Source organism: Agaricus bisporus (genome assembly GCF_000300575.1).
Source record: "Agaricus bisporus var. bisporus H97 unplaced genomic scaffold AGABI2scaffold_2, whole genome shotgun sequence".
Taxonomy (NCBI): Eukaryota; Fungi; Basidiomycota; class Agaricomycetes; order Agaricales; family Agaricaceae; genus Agaricus; species Agaricus bisporus.
Genome location: NW_006267355.1, coordinates 2,248,735 through 2,264,553, shown reverse-complemented (window position 1 = coordinate 2,264,553; position 15,819 = coordinate 2,248,735). Strand labels below are relative to the sequence as shown.

Genomic DNA, 15,819 nt, shown 5'->3' with positions numbered 1-15,819 from the left:
GGCATGGTTGGCAGAATCCAAGTAAATCTCACAAATGCGTGCACTCCTCCCCCTGCTCACGTAAGCTCACCCCGCTCCCAATGTGGATTACAATGTCTCCCGCGAGCACTCCATCTCACACCCTCATTCGTCATCTGCCATTCTACCTCTCTCTCCCACAACCTAAAACAGCTACCACGAGGCTCTCACAAAGCTACTGTCAATTCATTCACCCAATGTCGCGCTTAGCATAATACTCCGAGTAATACCTGAATCTTTATTTACACGAAATGTTATTGATTTCTTTAACGAGTAATACATGTAATAAGATCATGATTAGAGTGAATGACTATGACAGCAATGCAACGAGAGAATGGAGATACAACACAATACACAACAAGAATCCCTTTTAATCAATCTCCTCCATGGCTGACGCTGATGCTGTGGCCTCAGCAGCAGGAGCGGCGGTCGTGCTTTCAAGCGCAGGCGGAACTTCATCCTCATCAACATCAAGACCAAGCGAGATCATGCGGTAGATACGCTTCGCGAATGATGTCGGGTCATCAAGCGAGAAGCCAGAAGTAAGGAGTGCGGTCTCGAACAACAAGAACGTCAAATCCCGAACAGACTTGTCCGCCTTGTCTTCCATCACCTTGTTCTTCAGCTCCTTGACGATGGCGTTGTTCGGGTTGAGCTCTAATGTCTTCTTCGACGCCATGTAGGATGACATTGACGAGTCACGAAGAGCTTGCGCCTTCATGATACGCTCCTGCATTGATACATCAGAAAATCATTCATACCAACAATGAAAAAAAGGTTAACTTACCATGTTCGAAGACCATCCAAATTGCCCAGTCACGAGGACACAAGGCGAGTCCGTAATACGGTTAGACACGACAACCTTCTCAACACGGTCACCCAGAGCATCCTTGACAGTCGAGCAAAGCTCAGTGTACTCCTTCACCTCAGCCTCGCGTGAAGCCTTTTCTTCCTCAGTCTCCTCGAGCTCCAGCCCCTCCTTCGAAACACACACAAGCTTCTTGCCGTCAAACTCTTTCAGCTGAGTGATGGCATATTCATCAATGGGATCGACGAGCAACAAAACTTCGAAGCCCTTCCTCTTCAACACCTCGAGGAAAGGAGAATCCTTGGTAGCTGCGAGCGATTCACCAGTAAGGTAGTAGATCGATTTCTGCACCTCAGGCATGCGGGTAATGTAATCTATGATTCAAATTAGCCCCAATCAGACAATACCGAATCAAGAGATAGCACCTTTGAGCGAAATTTGATCATCAAGCGCCTTGGTCGAATAGAAGCGGAGGAATTCAGCGAGCTTGCTGCGGTTTTGGGCATCCTCATGGATACCGAGCTTGAGGTTCTTGCCAAACGCCTCATAGAACTTTGCAAAGTTATCCTTGTCCTCGGAAATCTCAGTGATAAGATCAAGGGTCTTCTTCACAATGTTCTTGCGAATAACCTTGAGAATCTTGTTTTGTTGAAGCGTTTCACGAGAGATGTTCAGAGGAAGATCCTCAGAGTCGACAATACCCTTCACAAAGTTCAGGTACTCGGGAATGAGCTCGTCGCAGTCGTCCATGATGAAGACACGGCGGACGTAGAGCTTGATGTTGTTTCGCTTCTTCTTTGACTCAAAGAGATCGAAGGGTGCCCTAAATCACGAATGAGTGAAGAGGCGCAGCAAAGTTTAAATTTTCACTCACCGCTTAGGAATGAAAAGAATAGCCTTGAACTCAAGCTGACCCTCGACGGAGAAGTGCTTGACGGCAAGGTGGTCTTCCCAATCGTTGGTCAGACTCTTGTAGAAAGAGGCATACTCTTCAGTGGTGATCTCCTGAGGGTTACGCGTCCAGATGGGCTTCGTCTTATTGAGCTCCTCGTTGGTGACCTCCTTCTCTTTGATGGTCTTCTTCTTTTTCTTCTCTCCGTTCTCCTCCTCCTCATCTACCTCTTCGATCTTGGATTTTTCACCGTCCTCTTCCTTGACTTCCTCCTCGTCTTCGACCTCCTGGAAGACGCGTAAGCAACCAGACGAGTTAAAAAGACAAATCGACGCACCTTTTCAACTTCCTTGGTAACTGCGAGCTGGATGGGGTAAGAGATAAACTCAGAGTGCTTCTTGACGATGTCCTTGATCCTCTTTTCCTCAAGGTACTCATATTGATCCTCCTTCAAATATAAGCGAACCTCGCTTCCACGACCGAGAGGAGGGTTGACAGTGTCAAGAGCGATAGTGAAAGTACCACCAGCAGCAGACTCCCAGATATATTGCTCGTCATCATTGTGTTTTGAAATGACCTGTACGCGTTCAGCGACAAGGTAGGCAGAGTAGAAGCCGACACCGAATTGTCCGATCATAGAGATATCGGCACCAGCATTCAATGCCTCCATGAAACCCTGTAAAGCGAAAAGAATCAGAAATCAGAAACATGTAAGACGCATTGTCAAAACCTTACCTTGGTGCCAGACTTGGCGATCGTACCAAGGTTGTTGACGAGATCAGCCTTGGTCATACCGATACCGGTATCACGGATGGTGAGGATTTTGTTCTCCTTGTCAGGAGTGATACGGATGTAAAGATCCCGCTCAGAATCAAGGGCCGAAGGATCGGTAAGCGAGGCATAGCGAATCTTGTCTAACGCATCAGAGCTGTTGGAGATAATTTCCCGAAGGAAAATTTCCTTGTTGGAGTAGAAAGTATCTGGAACGTAGGGTAAGTAAAGCAAAGCAAGGGTACGATGTATCGATCAAGCCTTACTGATGATAAGGTCGAGGAGCTGGCTGATCTCGGCCTGGAAGCCAAAGCTTTCGGGGGCGGACATTCTAGAATGCAATGAGCGATGATGTGATGCGATAGAATGTAAACACACTTTTTGCGTCTGGTGAAGATAGATGAGAAGAGAAAGGGAGAGGGTGAAGGGGCGAGACGCGGTGATGCGATTATTTGTAGACCAATTTTTCAGTTCTCGAAGGATCTGAAACTTGCCAAAAATGGCAAGTGCGTCCAAACGCGGCGAAAGTTCTGGAACTCATCACGGTTTATCAGAGTTGATCTAGGCGTTGCAATGGGGACGATTGACATTGCATTATCCGAGAACAAGATAAAGTTCTCTCGCTACTAGGGTATCATTACGAAACTATGCCCTGTTTTCCCATATGCTGTGCTTTGAGTAATTCTACCATCGCCCTCAGCTCCTCCATTTCATCGCGCAGCTCGGCATTCTCCTCCAGGAGTTTTGTATTGTTCTCCTTCAAGGAAACTTTCTCCGCAACAAAAGCTCGCAGATCTTGTTCAGAAAACAGTGTCCGTCTCTCTGCTTTTTTATTGGACAGCGCTAGCTTCGCTTCTGAAGTTTGCAGTTGCCGACGATACGTACTGGAGATAGAATTTAAGTAAGCGCTTTAGAAATCGAGAAATGAAAGCGATACCGGGCGTCTTCCTCCAGCTTTTCCTGGGTCTTTTCATAGCTCTGGAGGAGTAACCTTAGTTGTTGCATCTCGTTCTGCATGTTGGCTACTTCCTCTTCTCTGGCGTTGAATTTCGCATAGTCCTCATCCCTGTGTCAGCATGAAATTAGAAAAACGTTCCAAAGTTCGCGACGACAACAAACCAAAGCTTTTGGATTTTAATGTGTTGTTCAATCTGACGCTCATAGTCTCGTAATCTGTCGATTTTGTGCTGATTCTCCTTCTGTCGAGTCTGCAATTCGATGACGTGGTTAGCTGCTCCTGCAAGAAGTTTTGCTTGCGCAGCAAACAAAGCCTAAAATTCGTTAGAATCTTATCAGAAGATCCAGGGCCACACATAAGTACCATGGCTTTTTTTTCAGCACCGCGGAGAGTTGCACTCTCGGACATCCAAGTTTTCTTTTCTTCTCGCAGCTCCTTCAGTTTCTTCTGTAATTCGGCATTCCACTCAGCATATTTGTTCCTAGCCGACGAAGCTTGCTCTTTATGTTGTCGTAACTCGTCTTCTAGCGCTTTAACCTGTGAACGGTACTTTCGTAGTTTGTTGTACTGCGTACAAGTTACTTCAAGATTCACGGCGCTCGTAAGGAAAAAAGATCATACGTACAAGACCTTGGCGTTCTGCCTCTGCGCTTCTCATCAATATGCGATCCTGATATAGTCTCCCGATATGCTTGACATTCTCTCTCTGAATCCAGAGCTCGAAATTGAGCTCATTGCGAAGCAACAATATTTCCCGCTGTGAAGCCGAAATAGCTTGAGCAACAACACTCATCTGCGCAGCATCTTCATCTCCTGCTTGCGACTCCAAGCGTTGTGCCTTCGAAGGTGAAGATGGTCTTGAGGTTAAATTCCCGATGCGCCGAACGTCCGAGGTCTCAACGTCTACGTCTATATTGGTTCTCAGAGCATTGGTGGTGTGCTCCATTTCGGCCAAGGAGATGACGACTTTGCCTTTGGATAGGTCGATTGGTGAGATGAACCGCGAACGATTGTCAAATTGTTTAGGTGGATTATCTTCCTGCGGGAGCTGATCGGTCTCCTCCTCGCTTACGAGCAAATCCATTTCCTTCGACTGTTCTTCACCGACAGAAAGCGGTACATCGATTGAGGTCGCGTACCCATATTTTTCGCGAAGTCCAGCCGCTAACTTACGGACATCCATCATCATCGCTTCAGTAACAATGCGTTGAATTGGATATCCTGCCCAGAATTCGGAAATCGACAGTTCACTCGAACCATCTTTCCATATTAGAAGTGGGTGACAAATATGCTCTCGTAGTAGATTCTATAATCATTATCAATACAACAGTAGAAAAGCAATAACCCGTTCGACCTCGTACCTCACTCTTCCGCCGAATCTCATCCTCATCGAGGGCTTGGTTCCAACCCTCCATATAAGGACTGTCAAGATTATATGATATCAGATATTCCACAGGACCACGCAAAAATTTGAGGACGTTAGATGGGTAAAGGTAATAAAGCATGGAGAAAAAAGGGCGAGGGTCAGGTATATGAGATGTAATTCCGTTAAACGTCATCTCGAGCCGCTGCCATTTGAAATCGGGTCGTACATGGAGCCTCTTGTGTGTGATCTCGACCAGCTCTCGCTCTAGTTGTTGATCAGGAGGGTCGTTATCGGCTCCGTTGAATGTTGGGTAGCGTTCTTTCCAGGTAAGAACTCTGGCGAGTGAACCAAGAAGTCGTGGAATGAAGAATCGGAGTCGTTCGCGGTCATAGACAGCAATATAGGGAAGGCTTTTGACTAAAAATGTCAAGCCTGCACTACAAACCGTGGCTGAATTATCCAGAGAGATAGATAAAAGGATGTGGCGGAGGAGTACATGTTTTGATAGAACTTGAGCTACGTCATTGTAAGATGGTTGGGATGACAGCGCATTCAACAGCGTGAAGAGCTGGAGACGTGCGGACGGGTTTGCGAATCGCGTAAGAATTTCTGTGAAAAGTTCCTGATTTCTGTATTAATAGCGACATTGGCCACAGACTACGAGAGTCTACCTCAGGATGTTCTTGTCCATATTTGATAAGGATATCCTCCAAATTATCTTTCCAACATGCCCTCTCCCTTTGTTCCGTCTCGTCCATTCCAGCCCACTCTAAAACATCATCCACCGAATTTTCGTTGAACACGTCCAGAAGGTAATAGTCGAAGAGGCGTTTTCGGAAGCCCGCCACTCGTTCTGCATAGTTTTCTATCTTATCAGCATAGACATCGTTGTCACTTGTTAGAGCTTTGATTATGAGTTCTTTGGCCAAGTTGATGTATACGGTGGCGAGTTTGGGTTCACGCAAAGCAGGTCGAAAGACAATTTCGAACCATGCGATTATAGAAGTCGATGGGATGACCGGTGAGAGGCGGTGAAGTATAGTTAGGAAGATTTCCGCTTGACGTAAATCCGAATAATCAACAACTTGGTGGTGCGTAGCTTGTAGGTCGTCCTCGAGATATGAAATCAAGACATGTGGCTCTTCCGAGGAAGAACATTCCACAACAAAGTCATCGACTAGGACTAGCAGCTCGTCCAGAGATAAGGCATCCGAAGCACCATCAAGGACAGTGCGTATTTGACGTGCGAGGCTAACCTGCATACGGGACCCAAGACGAAATAGCAGCGAGCGCCAGCTTCATGTAATTGGTTTGCTTCAATGAACCTCGTGCAACAGGTGTCAACACTACCAAACATGCCCTCAGAACGGTTCAGTATACCGTCGTCGCCACTCCCGCCGTCGAGCTCGTCCCGTCGCAATCTCAAAAGGTTCGTTAACCCAAAGTGTTTCATGTCCATGCTCCAATCGTCTACTTTATTCGCATCGATTCTCGCGTTTGGAGATGGATCATGTTGCTGCTCTCAGGGTGAACTAACATTCAAAACAGATGTCCGCACATATCGAGGAAGTTCCCTCTGATCACTCTGACCAGGAGGAGGTCGTTGAGCAAGAAGCCGAGCAAGAAGAGGATCCCACTTCCAATGCCGCCCTCGAAAAAATCCAGTCACGCTCGGAACGTAAGGCAAGGAAGGCCCTTCTAAGCCTGGGTTTGAAGAAAGTTCCCGGCATTACTCGCGTAACTATCAGGCGACCTAAAAACGTTGGTTCTTGGTATACAGATACGCGTCCGGTATCGTTAAACTTACATCTGCTTATAGATCCTTTTCGTGATGGCAGCCCCTGATGTCTACAAATCACCTAACAGTGACTGCTATATCGTATTCGGCGAGGCGAAGGTACGTAACTCGCACCTGTAAGCGATGTTAAAAATAATATGATATTATTACAGGTCGAAGACATGAACTCGCATGCTCAACTCTCTGCTGCCCAACAACTAGCTTCGAGTACCGCAAATACAACTGCTCTCGAGTCAGCAGCAGCTGGCACGACTGGTGATGATGATGAGCCCCCCGAACTCAAGGAGGTTGAGGATGATGGACCTGTCGATGAAACCGGCGTTGATCCCAAGGACATCGACCTGGTAATGCAACAAGTGAATTGCTCAAGAGCAAAGGCTGTACGCGCGCTACGGGACAGTGGAGGCGATTTAATCAATGCTAGTGAGTATTATCGCCCTCTTGTCACTATTTGAGCTAATTATTGTTTCAAAGTCATGGCCGCTAGCGAGTAGATTCATTCATTTACGATCATTTTCCACATCTTTCCTTCAAAAACTATCAATGTATCGTTTTCTTGACTCGGACAATGTGAGAACAAAAGTCACTAAATACTCCATCGCCGAAGCTCTACATAATAATTCGACCTCTCCCAGCCATCTTGCAAGATTTCCACCCCTTGAGTTGATGAGGGTTGCCCAACAACGCTTCCGATTGTCAAACCAAGCCCTACCGCCGCTTGAGAAACAAGAGCTGACAATTCACCCTTTGCAGATATGTGATAGTATCGGTTGTACACTTCCTCTCGGCTGTCTCTAGGTGATTTTGGATTTTGCGCAATGTTCGATTTCGACAAAACCCATGGCACGACGACGTCTTGCCCCGTCCTTGTTTCATTATGCTCGCCTTGTGGTATAATCCTTTTTGACAACTCGTCTTGTTCGATGGCCCACACATAAATAAGGACGCGACCATGTTTAGGTGACACTGCTTGGAGCAGACGCTGGTAGATTGCGTTCAGAAACGTAAATATTGTCGTAAAGGGAGATGAAATCCCACTTGGACTGCAAGCACTCGCCTCGAGGGCGTGGCGAGATGGTGTATTGTAGCAATTGAAATTGCGAAGTCCTACAGTCAATATTCCAGATGAGCTATCCTGAATAGCATCTGCTTTCACATACAAAAGCGTGTGTCCTCCAGCAATGATCCAATACATTTCCCAAAACAACCTCTCGCGCCTTATCTCCGGCATTTTGAGCAAATTTGAGTAGGTTGATACTTCTATCCAGCCCAACCATCCAGGTTTTTCCGTCCCGATCGAGTGAGAGATACTTTCCATTGCCTGTTCCAGAGTCTAATCCAATCCAGCCATCAGGTATCTCAGAGAGAAATTTCGCGATGATAGGCCATGGCTAACTCAAGTATGATGTCAAGAATGAACGACAAGACGGAGAAGACCAGTGTCCATTACTTTGTACCTAGTGCTTGAAAAGTGGCTAGCGATCGTATCGTAGATTGCATGGACATTTTGAGTTTCATAAGTAGCAGGATCGATGTCAATAGTGACCTCGGCAACAGCCTTGGGTGGCATTTGAGAAAAGGGAGTTGGTGGTTGGAGATAAAGAAAACTAAGTCATCATAAATCGCCGATCGTGAAAATGGAATTCAAACAAAACCCATCTCCTCGTCCAACAACTGCCTAAACTTGTTGCCATCGAATGTAGGGAATGGTACAATGGTATTGGGATCGAATTGTGCGATTGTCTTTGCGAGGTTCCTGTATTCCATATTTCAGTCTGATGGGATGGTATCGGGAGATAAGAAACGACCACTTACTCGATCGTGCTCGATTTGAGATGCCCTCGCGCGTCTAGGGCCTGGGCTACCTCCTCTTGGTGGTTATGCAATAGCTTGGAATTAGGTACGACGATTAAAGGTTTCGGCAAGCGAAGAATTTCAATAATCGTTCCCGAACCTGCTAGGATTTAACACTATGCATTTCAAAAGCAGCTCGCTTACCAGCATGGCTGACAATCAAGTCCGCCTTTTCGTACTCGTCTCGAAGGGAGGGTTTGAATTTCCATAGTTCTATAGCAAGACCCTCAAGGGAAAAAGTTGCAGTTTCCCCTTTAGCAACTAATGCGGCTTGTTCGAAAGTCGAATTCCCGCATTGAACGGTCAATGTCTCATACCCTTTGGCTTTCAGCGCCTTGAGTGTTCGCGGAGACAAAGTTTCCGCGATGAGGGTGTCGAATTCTGTAGAACCGATGGTGATGAATGCGTGCATCTGCGAAAGTGGAGTCTAAGGTTGATCTCTTTCACTGTGGTACAACTAACATGACAATATATACAATTGAGTATCTATGATACGTCCGTTCAAACTGTTCGTATGGTACCATGAAATGATCCTGTTGACCTCAGTGATAGGACAAGACTCCAGCCCTCCAACTTGGGGGTTGACTCACGATTCAAGCGATTTTGACTACGACCTTGCCAGTAGCACGTTTTGACATGATGCGTTCGTATGCCTTGAGAACGTCGTCAAACTCAAATACAGAGTCTACGATAGGTTTCACGGATCCTGGATTGGAGCTAATAAAGCTAGTAAAACGAGGCAATAAATCAGCGATGCCTACCGTCAGCGACAAGTTTCTGAAAGGCCTGGAGGTCCTTGAGATCATTTTTTACGGAAATCACCCTCTTACAGCATGAAGTATTTGTATAGCTTGAAAGCGATTGCACACACCTGTATTCGCGTTTTATTCCTCCGAGCCAACGGGGAGTAATGGCAGCGGTAATTGTTTTCAGAAGCATCCAAATCTGGGAGATGGAAGCTTTTTGTGGAGAGGGGTCGGTCGTAATGAAAACTCCGCCAGGAGCAAGGTAGGCCTCGCTGAAGGTATACAAGCCAGGGTCAACAGAGCCAACAGCATCGAAGATAACGTTGAATTTGGGGTCCGGAGGATGCTGCGCTAGATACTTTGGGAGATCCACCTGTGTATAGTCGATAAAACTGTCCGCGCCGTGATCACGAACGAAGCCCTCGTTCTTCCCGGAAGCAGTTGCGGTGACGCGGGCACCAGCTGCCTTGGCAAGTTGAATAGCGAAAGCACCAACGGCGGTACTACCACCACTGATGAAGATAGTCTGGTCCGCTTCAAGTTTGGCTACATTAAAAAGGGCTTGATATGCCGTCATTCCAGCCAGGGACAAACCAGCAGCTTGAATGGGAGTTACGTTCGGAGGGCGAGATACGATATGATCGGCGGGGACACGTATGAACTGGCTCAAAGCGCCTTGACCAGTTTTTATTGAGAGCACTGAGGGAGGTGGTCAAGGACCAAGGTATCCACTTCCGTCAGAATAAGCCTACTAGCAGGAACCCAGCCGAATACTTCGTCCCCATCTTTGAAATCGGTTCGATTGGAATCGACAATCACGCCTGCGAAATCATGCTCAGCGATGTGCGGGCGACGTGCGAGAAAGCTCGGTAACAGTTTCATCAATTTCCAGCCGCTGCAATACGAGATGGAGTTATAGCTATGGAGAATATTGGATGGTTGTTCCTCACACGGGATTGAGGGCCGCCGCCTGAGTGCGGACCAGAACTTCGCCGGGTCGCAGCCGCTTTGGCACCGGCCGATTAATGTCTAGCTTGAGAGCCCGTTCAGGACGACCTTGGCGGACAACGAGCCACGCTTTTTGGACATCGGGAGACGACATGGACGGTGAACGGGAAGATCCCTGAGCCTGTGAAAGATCCCGTGATGAGCGATTACAGACACTCCTTTGGGTACTTGTCCGCCCTTTGCCCAGTGAGCCAAAACCCAGTAAGGCGTCTCTTCTCTCTTCATCACGTTGGCCCCGACCCCCTTTGTCCTCAAAATCTCCCAATAGCATCGACCAGCTACCATGGAGGTAAGCACTCTCCCCATCGCGTCCAGCAGCCGTATTGATCCCATCTGCAGTCTCTACTTGATTTTTCGGGAGAGTTCGATGTCGCTCTCCTCGATAAGGTCGTCATGACATTTTATTCCAGCTCAGGATCAGAAGTATGTGCTCTCTGGTCTCTCGACGCGTCCTTCCGCTCAATCTGATGTTGCGCCCCAACAGCAACAAATGGCCCAACAAGTGCTTACTCAGTTTCAGGAACACACAGATTCGTGGACAAGAGTACCAGATATCCTCGAGAAGTCGTCGTATCATCAATCAAAGGTAGGCAAGATCGTGTCTTGTCGTGTAGCGCGACATAACCACCAGCGCACAGTATATCGGTCTCCAAATATTAGAGAAACTGATTCTGACGAGGTGGAAAACCCTCCCGGATGGACAGCGGCAAGGTATGTCGTGCAGTTGCTATCGTTTATTCTGAAGACAAATTAACAATTACAAGGAATACGGAATTTTGTTATCGCTATCACGGTCAAAATCGCTTCTGATGAAGTCAACCTCAGAAAAGAGAAGACATACATCAACAAACTCAACCTCGCACTTGTGCAGGTACGTGCATATCCCGATTGCAATGAAGGTCTACGAAACCAGCAACAACCTAGATACTCAAACAAGAATGGCCACACAACTGGCCAAACTTTATTCCGGAGCTTGTTGAATCATCGAAATCCAACCTCGCCCTATGCGAGAACAACATGATCATTCTCAAATTACTTTCTGAAGAGATTTTTGACTTCTCCGCAGAGCAAATGACCCAAACAAAGATCAGAAATTTGAAGAATCAGATGTGTGGCGAATTTTCTGATATCTTCAAGTTGTGCTCGGAGGTTCTGGGACAGGCGAATAAAACTTCTCTTATCAAAGCGACTTTGGAAACCTTGTTACGTTTTCTCAATTGGATTCCCCTGGGATATATTTTTGAGACCAGAGTCATCGATCTTCTGTTAACCCGCGTAAGTTGGAACTCTCTTAGTCTCAGACACTCGTTAGTTCATCATCTGTCTTAGTTCCTCGAAACTCCCGATTTCCGGACAGTGACACTAAAATGCCTGGCTGAAATCGCTGCTCTCAATGTCGGACCCGAATATGATCTCAAATTTGGTGCTCTATTCCAAATGGTCATGACATCCATCAACCGTATGATTCCACCAAGCACCAATATTGCTCAAGCCTATATTGAAGCTGGAGACAACGGTCAAGAACTAGTTTTAAATCTCGCGTTATTCCTTTCCAACTTCTTATCCAACCATCTACGGGCAGTCGAGAACGACGAACACAAGGACGTACTCCTCAACGCTCATCTATATATGGTCAAAGTTTCCCAAGTAGACGAACGTGAAATCTTCAAAATCTGCTTAGAATACTGGTTAAAGCTTGTAGCGGAGCTCTATGAAGAGATACAGAGCTTACCCATTGGCGAGTCAAGTATGTTGATGGGACTGAGCTTGGGTGGCACCAATGGACAGAGTATGTTGAACGGCATATCTTTGCGGAAGAACATCTATAGCGACGTGTTATCAAACTTGCGTTTGGTGGTCATTGAGAAGATGGTGAAACCAGAGGAGGTGCGTACTTTTCGACAGCTGCCACTTGTTTTAATAAAGGCATCAGGTCTTAATCGTCGAAAATGAAGAGGGAGAGATTGTGCGTGAATTCATGAAGGAGGGCGATACAATCTCTCTTTACAAGTCCATGAGGGAGTTACTCGTTTACCTGACGCACTTGGACGTTACGGACACGGAGACTATTCTCACTGAAAAACTTGCCAGACAGGTTGATGGATCTGAATGGTCTTGGAATAACCTCAATACTCTCTGTTGGGCCATCGGTTCGATTTCAGGTGCCATGAGTAAGTTTCAATCCATGATATCTCCACAGGTTAATTATATGAGTAGACGAGGATACGGAGAAGCGTTTCTTAGTGACCGTCATCAAAGATCTCCTGGGGCTTTGCGAGATTAAACGCGGCAAAGATAACAAAGCTGTCGTCGCCTCCGACATCATGTACATCGTTGGCCAGTATCCCCGCTTCCTTAAAGCGCATTGGAAATTCCTGAAGACAGTCGTTAACAAATTATTCGAATTCATGCACGAAACACATGAAGGTTTGTATTGCATCAAAGTCAATAGATTGTTATCTCATACCATAAGTAGGGGTCCAGGATATGGCTTGCGATACGTTCATCAAGATTGCACAGAAATGCAGAAAACATTTTGTCATGCAACAAAGTGGTGAATCTGAGCCTTTCGTGGACGACATTCTCCGGTCATTACATCGTATCACTGTGGACCTGTCCCCGCAACAAGTCCGTCTAGTCCACTGTCGGTTTAGATTGACACTCATATTTTCTTTTAGGTGCACACCTTTTATGAAGCTGTTGGCTACATGATATCCGCCCAACCCAACAAACCTCAACAGGAAAAGCTCATAAATAAATTGATGGAGCTCCCGAATAATGCTGTGAGTGGTAGAGTCTTGTACAAGACAATTTAGCGCAATTCAAATGCTTAACATTGATTCAGTGGGATTCTCTCATGGCTCAAGCTGCACAAAATCTCGATGTTCTATCGGTTACTGATAACATCAAGATTCTTTCTAACGTGTTGAAAACGAACGTCTCTGCATGTACTTCAATCGGCTGTTTCTATCTTCCCCAGCTCGGTCGCATTTTCCTTGATATGCTGGGGTTGTATAAAGCTGTTAGCGGAATTATCAGTGAGACTGTAGCCAAAGAAGGTCAGCCTTTGTCCGTTCATTCCCTGCGGCTTGTTGATCGTTATTTTAGGACTCGTTGCGACGCGAACGCCGAAGATCCGACAACTGAGGACCGTGAAAAAAGAAATCCTGAAACTGATGGAAACGTATGTCAAGAAAGCGGAAGACCTTGAGGCAGTCAACAATAATTTTATCCCTCCGGTCTTGGATGCCATTCTCGGCGATTATAGTCGTAACGTCCCTGCGGCTCGCGATGCGGAAGTTTTGAACGTGATGGCCACCATCACGACTCGCCTACAGGTAAGTGCTTCGTGTCTTTGTTCGAACGTCTTCTCATTTCCAAATAGAGCCTCTTAACAGCACAAGTTCCCGCAATCCTGGAAGCTGTCTTTGAACCTACTCTTAACATGATAAACCAAGATTTCGCGGAATTCCCCGAACACCGTGTTGGATTCTTTAAGCTTCTCCGTGCTATTAATCTCTATTGTTTCCCAGGTAAGGATCTATTAATTACTTCCAGCTAGTCTAACAAGCGTTTTTTCGATAGCCCTACTCAGCATTCCTCCAGCTCAATTCAAGCTATTTATGGATAGTATCATTTGGGCTGTCAAACATACGATGCGTGACATTGCGGACACTGGCCTCAATCGTAAGATTGTATAATTCGTCTCATTCACGTGGGTGAACTCACACTCTCAAACATAGTTTGTCTGGAAATAGTGAACAACTTTGCTAACGCCGCGGACCGCTCAATCACTGATGCCTTCTTCCAAACATACTACACGACTATGGTCCAGGATATCTTCTTCGTTTTGACAGACGCTGATCACAAGAGTGGCTTCAAATTGCAAAGCGCATTGCTCGCTCGCCTGTTTCAGCTTGTTGAGCTCAACGTTATATCGACTCCATTATACGATCCTTCGAATGTTCCTGACCCAGCAAAGATGACCAACTCGATATTCCTCCGTGAATATATTGTTAACATAATGAAGACCGCATTCCCTCACGTCCACGAGTACGTAATCTTGCTTCCCATTCGTTGCTAAGCTGATTTGCCACTTATTTAGTTCCGAACTTCAAACCTTCGTCAACAACCTCAAAGAATATTATAATGATCTAAACCGTTTCAAACTAGCGCTTCGCGATTTCCTTATTCAACTGAAAGAATTCTCAGGAGATGACAATGCCGAATTATACTTGGAGGAGAGGGAAGCTGAGAACGCAAGACAAGCTGAACTCGCCCGCCAACAAGCTATGCGGATTCCTGGAATGCTGAAACCAGATCAGTTAGAAGACAAGGATGAGGACATAAATCTTTGAGGGACTGTTATTCGTATCTTACTTTTGGTGGCTATGTATTTGAACCTTTTCCATTTGACTCTCCCGACCTCTTACCCCCCAACTTGTTTATACGGTTCTTCTACTCAGTGATCCTGCTTTCAAATCTGGCTCGCTATGATAATTTTATGTACTTCTAGTCATAATGTAGAACACAGAATTCTATCTCGATGTAACACGGCTGCAAAGCTGACGTATGGTCAACATCACGAGATAAGAGGCTAATGTTAAGTTATCGGACGTGCCAGATTGAATCGCTACTTGCCGAAGTCTCTCCATCTATTCTCCACCATTGTACAATGTTCAAAAAGTGGGTAGCCCCCTCGAAATTCGTGACTCGGGCGGATCTATAATCTCTCTTGGGCGGTTTGCAGATTTACACCAGCATCAGACGTTTCTGGACACACACCGGTAAAAACTTCAGTACAGCGGTCCATCAGAAACAGTATCCTATCGCAATGGAGGATAGAGCCGGAAACGCTTGAGGCCATTTGGCCGAAGAAGGATGGCTTAATTCACGTCAAATGGTCAGTCACGCTCTTAAGACGATAAGATAAGGGAGGGAGATTCTTGAAAAATGACTCGGGAGAACGAACGTACACGATGCTCACGTCTTCTTTTTTGCGCATAGTAGAGAGCATATCTCGATATACACCGTCAACGGAGAACCTGTGTTCTTTCAACACTTTGATGAAGCGTTTTTCCCAACCCTGAAAGTGCTTCATAAATGTGAGTAGCACCCCTCTTATCGATTTATGTTTAAATCGGCGTAAATGGAAGAGACAATTTGCTCATAATATTCATCTATCCCTGGGATCACGGTCTTATTGGTTGTGCTCATTTTTTGAATTTAGATCCTTATATTTTAGCGCCAGTGAAGATCGATCGTGGCGCTATACGCTTTGTTCTTGCCGGTGCACAGATAATGTGTCCGGGTCTTACCTCAAAAGGAGGAGAATTACCTCCGGCAGAAGATGCCCTTGCGGCTGGGACATCCGTCGCTGTATTCGCAGAGGGCAAGGAGCATGCTGTTGCCGTGGGTGTCACAAAGTTAAGTACGGAAGAAATGAGAAAGGCGAACAAAGGAGTTGGAGTGGAGACTACCACCTATCTGGGCGATGACCTTTGGAACATCAAAACTCTGTGACAAGAGAAAAGGAAGCTGGGTAATGTATTGGATTATGAGCAAAGTGTCGCTTTTTTTGCCAATACAACTGAAATGCT

General features: G+C 46.2%; 8 protein-coding genes across 8 annotated transcripts; 3 read left to right on the top strand and 5 right to left on the bottom strand.

The window, feature by feature from the left end:
- Nucleotides 1–185: 185 nt before the first annotated feature.
- Nucleotides 186–2,959, bottom strand: AGABI2DRAFT_190809 (hypothetical protein). Its single transcript, XM_006458469.1, has 8 exons — nucleotides 2,868–2,959; nucleotides 2,756–2,820; nucleotides 2,454–2,698; nucleotides 2,056–2,394; nucleotides 1,701–2,005; nucleotides 1,252–1,649; nucleotides 806–1,200; nucleotides 186–748 (listed from the first exon to the last, which is right to left on the bottom strand). Exons 2-8 carry the CDS (start codon nucleotides 2,817–2,819, stop codon nucleotides 389–391), a joined length of 2,106 nt encoding a protein of 701 aa, XP_006458532.1. The 5' UTR covers nucleotide 2,820; nucleotides 2,868–2,959; the 3' UTR covers nucleotides 186–388.
- A 92-nt stretch (nucleotides 2,960–3,051) lies between these two features.
- AGABI2DRAFT_183562 (hypothetical protein) lies at nucleotides 3,052–6,098 on the bottom strand. Its single transcript, XM_006458468.1, has 8 exons — nucleotides 5,709–6,098; nucleotides 5,485–5,678; nucleotides 4,809–5,435; nucleotides 4,073–4,753; nucleotides 3,811–4,014; nucleotides 3,609–3,760; nucleotides 3,427–3,555; nucleotides 3,052–3,373 (listed from the first exon to the last, which is right to left on the bottom strand). The coding sequence occupies exons 1-8, from the start codon at nucleotides 6,073–6,075 to the stop codon at nucleotides 3,127–3,129; spliced, it is 2,601 nt and encodes an 866-aa protein (XP_006458531.1). The 5' UTR covers nucleotides 6,076–6,098; the 3' UTR covers nucleotides 3,052–3,126.
- Nucleotides 6,099–6,188: 90 nt separating this feature from the next.
- AGABI2DRAFT_134258 (hypothetical protein) lies at nucleotides 6,189–7,224 on the top strand. The gene is made up of 5 exons (XM_006458467.1): nucleotides 6,189–6,242; nucleotides 6,362–6,574; nucleotides 6,633–6,710; nucleotides 6,764–7,034; nucleotides 7,086–7,224. Exons 2-5 carry the CDS (start codon nucleotides 6,362–6,364, stop codon nucleotides 7,103–7,105), a joined length of 582 nt encoding a protein of 193 aa, XP_006458530.1. The 5' UTR covers nucleotides 6,189–6,242; the 3' UTR covers nucleotides 7,106–7,224.
- AGABI2DRAFT_148979 (hypothetical protein) lies at nucleotides 7,198–8,181 on the bottom strand (the record flags this gene model as incomplete). The annotated part of the gene is made up of 4 exons (XM_006458466.1): nucleotides 7,198–7,593; nucleotides 7,650–7,718; nucleotides 7,772–8,002; nucleotides 8,062–8,181. The coding sequence occupies 4 exons, from the start codon at nucleotides 8,179–8,181 to the stop codon at nucleotides 7,198–7,200; spliced, it is 816 nt and encodes a 271-aa protein (XP_006458529.1).
- A 74-nt stretch (nucleotides 8,182–8,255) lies between these two features.
- AGABI2DRAFT_148978 (hypothetical protein) lies at nucleotides 8,256–8,877 on the bottom strand (the record flags this gene model as incomplete). Its single annotated transcript, XM_006458465.1, has 3 exons — nucleotides 8,256–8,367; nucleotides 8,427–8,565; nucleotides 8,610–8,877. The coding sequence occupies 3 exons, from the start codon at nucleotides 8,875–8,877 to the stop codon at nucleotides 8,256–8,258; spliced, it is 519 nt and encodes a 172-aa protein (XP_006458528.1).
- A 9-nt stretch (nucleotides 8,878–8,886) lies between these two features.
- Nucleotides 8,887–10,328, bottom strand: AGABI2DRAFT_190805 (hypothetical protein). The gene is made up of 5 exons (XM_006458464.1): nucleotides 10,162–10,328; nucleotides 9,964–10,106; nucleotides 9,337–9,910; nucleotides 9,227–9,288; nucleotides 8,887–9,171 (listed from the first exon to the last, which is right to left on the bottom strand). The coding sequence occupies exons 1-5, from the start codon at nucleotides 10,311–10,313 to the stop codon at nucleotides 9,059–9,061; spliced, it is 1,044 nt and encodes a 347-aa protein (XP_006458527.1). The 5' UTR covers nucleotides 10,314–10,328; the 3' UTR covers nucleotides 8,887–9,058.
- A 96-nt stretch (nucleotides 10,329–10,424) lies between these two features.
- On the top strand, nucleotides 10,425–15,097 carry AGABI2DRAFT_190804 (hypothetical protein). Its single transcript, XM_006458463.1, has 19 exons — nucleotides 10,425–10,508; nucleotides 10,559–10,642; nucleotides 10,704–10,805; nucleotides 10,858–10,930; nucleotides 10,984–11,090; nucleotides 11,144–11,494; nucleotides 11,549–12,106; nucleotides 12,153–12,390; nucleotides 12,437–12,646; nucleotides 12,696–12,847; nucleotides 12,898–13,002; nucleotides 13,065–13,278; nucleotides 13,328–13,557; nucleotides 13,605–13,752; nucleotides 13,805–13,906; nucleotides 13,963–14,272; nucleotides 14,325–14,784; nucleotides 14,861–14,953; nucleotides 15,005–15,097. The coding sequence occupies exons 1-17, from the start codon at nucleotides 10,503–10,505 to the stop codon at nucleotides 14,575–14,577; spliced, it is 3,243 nt and encodes a 1,080-aa protein (XP_006458526.1). The 5' UTR covers nucleotides 10,425–10,502; the 3' UTR covers nucleotides 14,578–14,784; nucleotides 14,861–14,953; nucleotides 15,005–15,097.
- AGABI2DRAFT_63358 (hypothetical protein) lies at nucleotides 15,076–15,742 on the top strand (the record flags this gene model as incomplete). The annotated part of the gene is made up of 3 exons (XM_006458462.1): nucleotides 15,076–15,122; nucleotides 15,227–15,324; nucleotides 15,450–15,742. Coding segments are annotated over 3 exons (438 nt in total), but the record flags the coding sequence as incomplete, so codon positions are not given.
- Nucleotides 15,743–15,819: the final 77 nt, after the last annotated feature.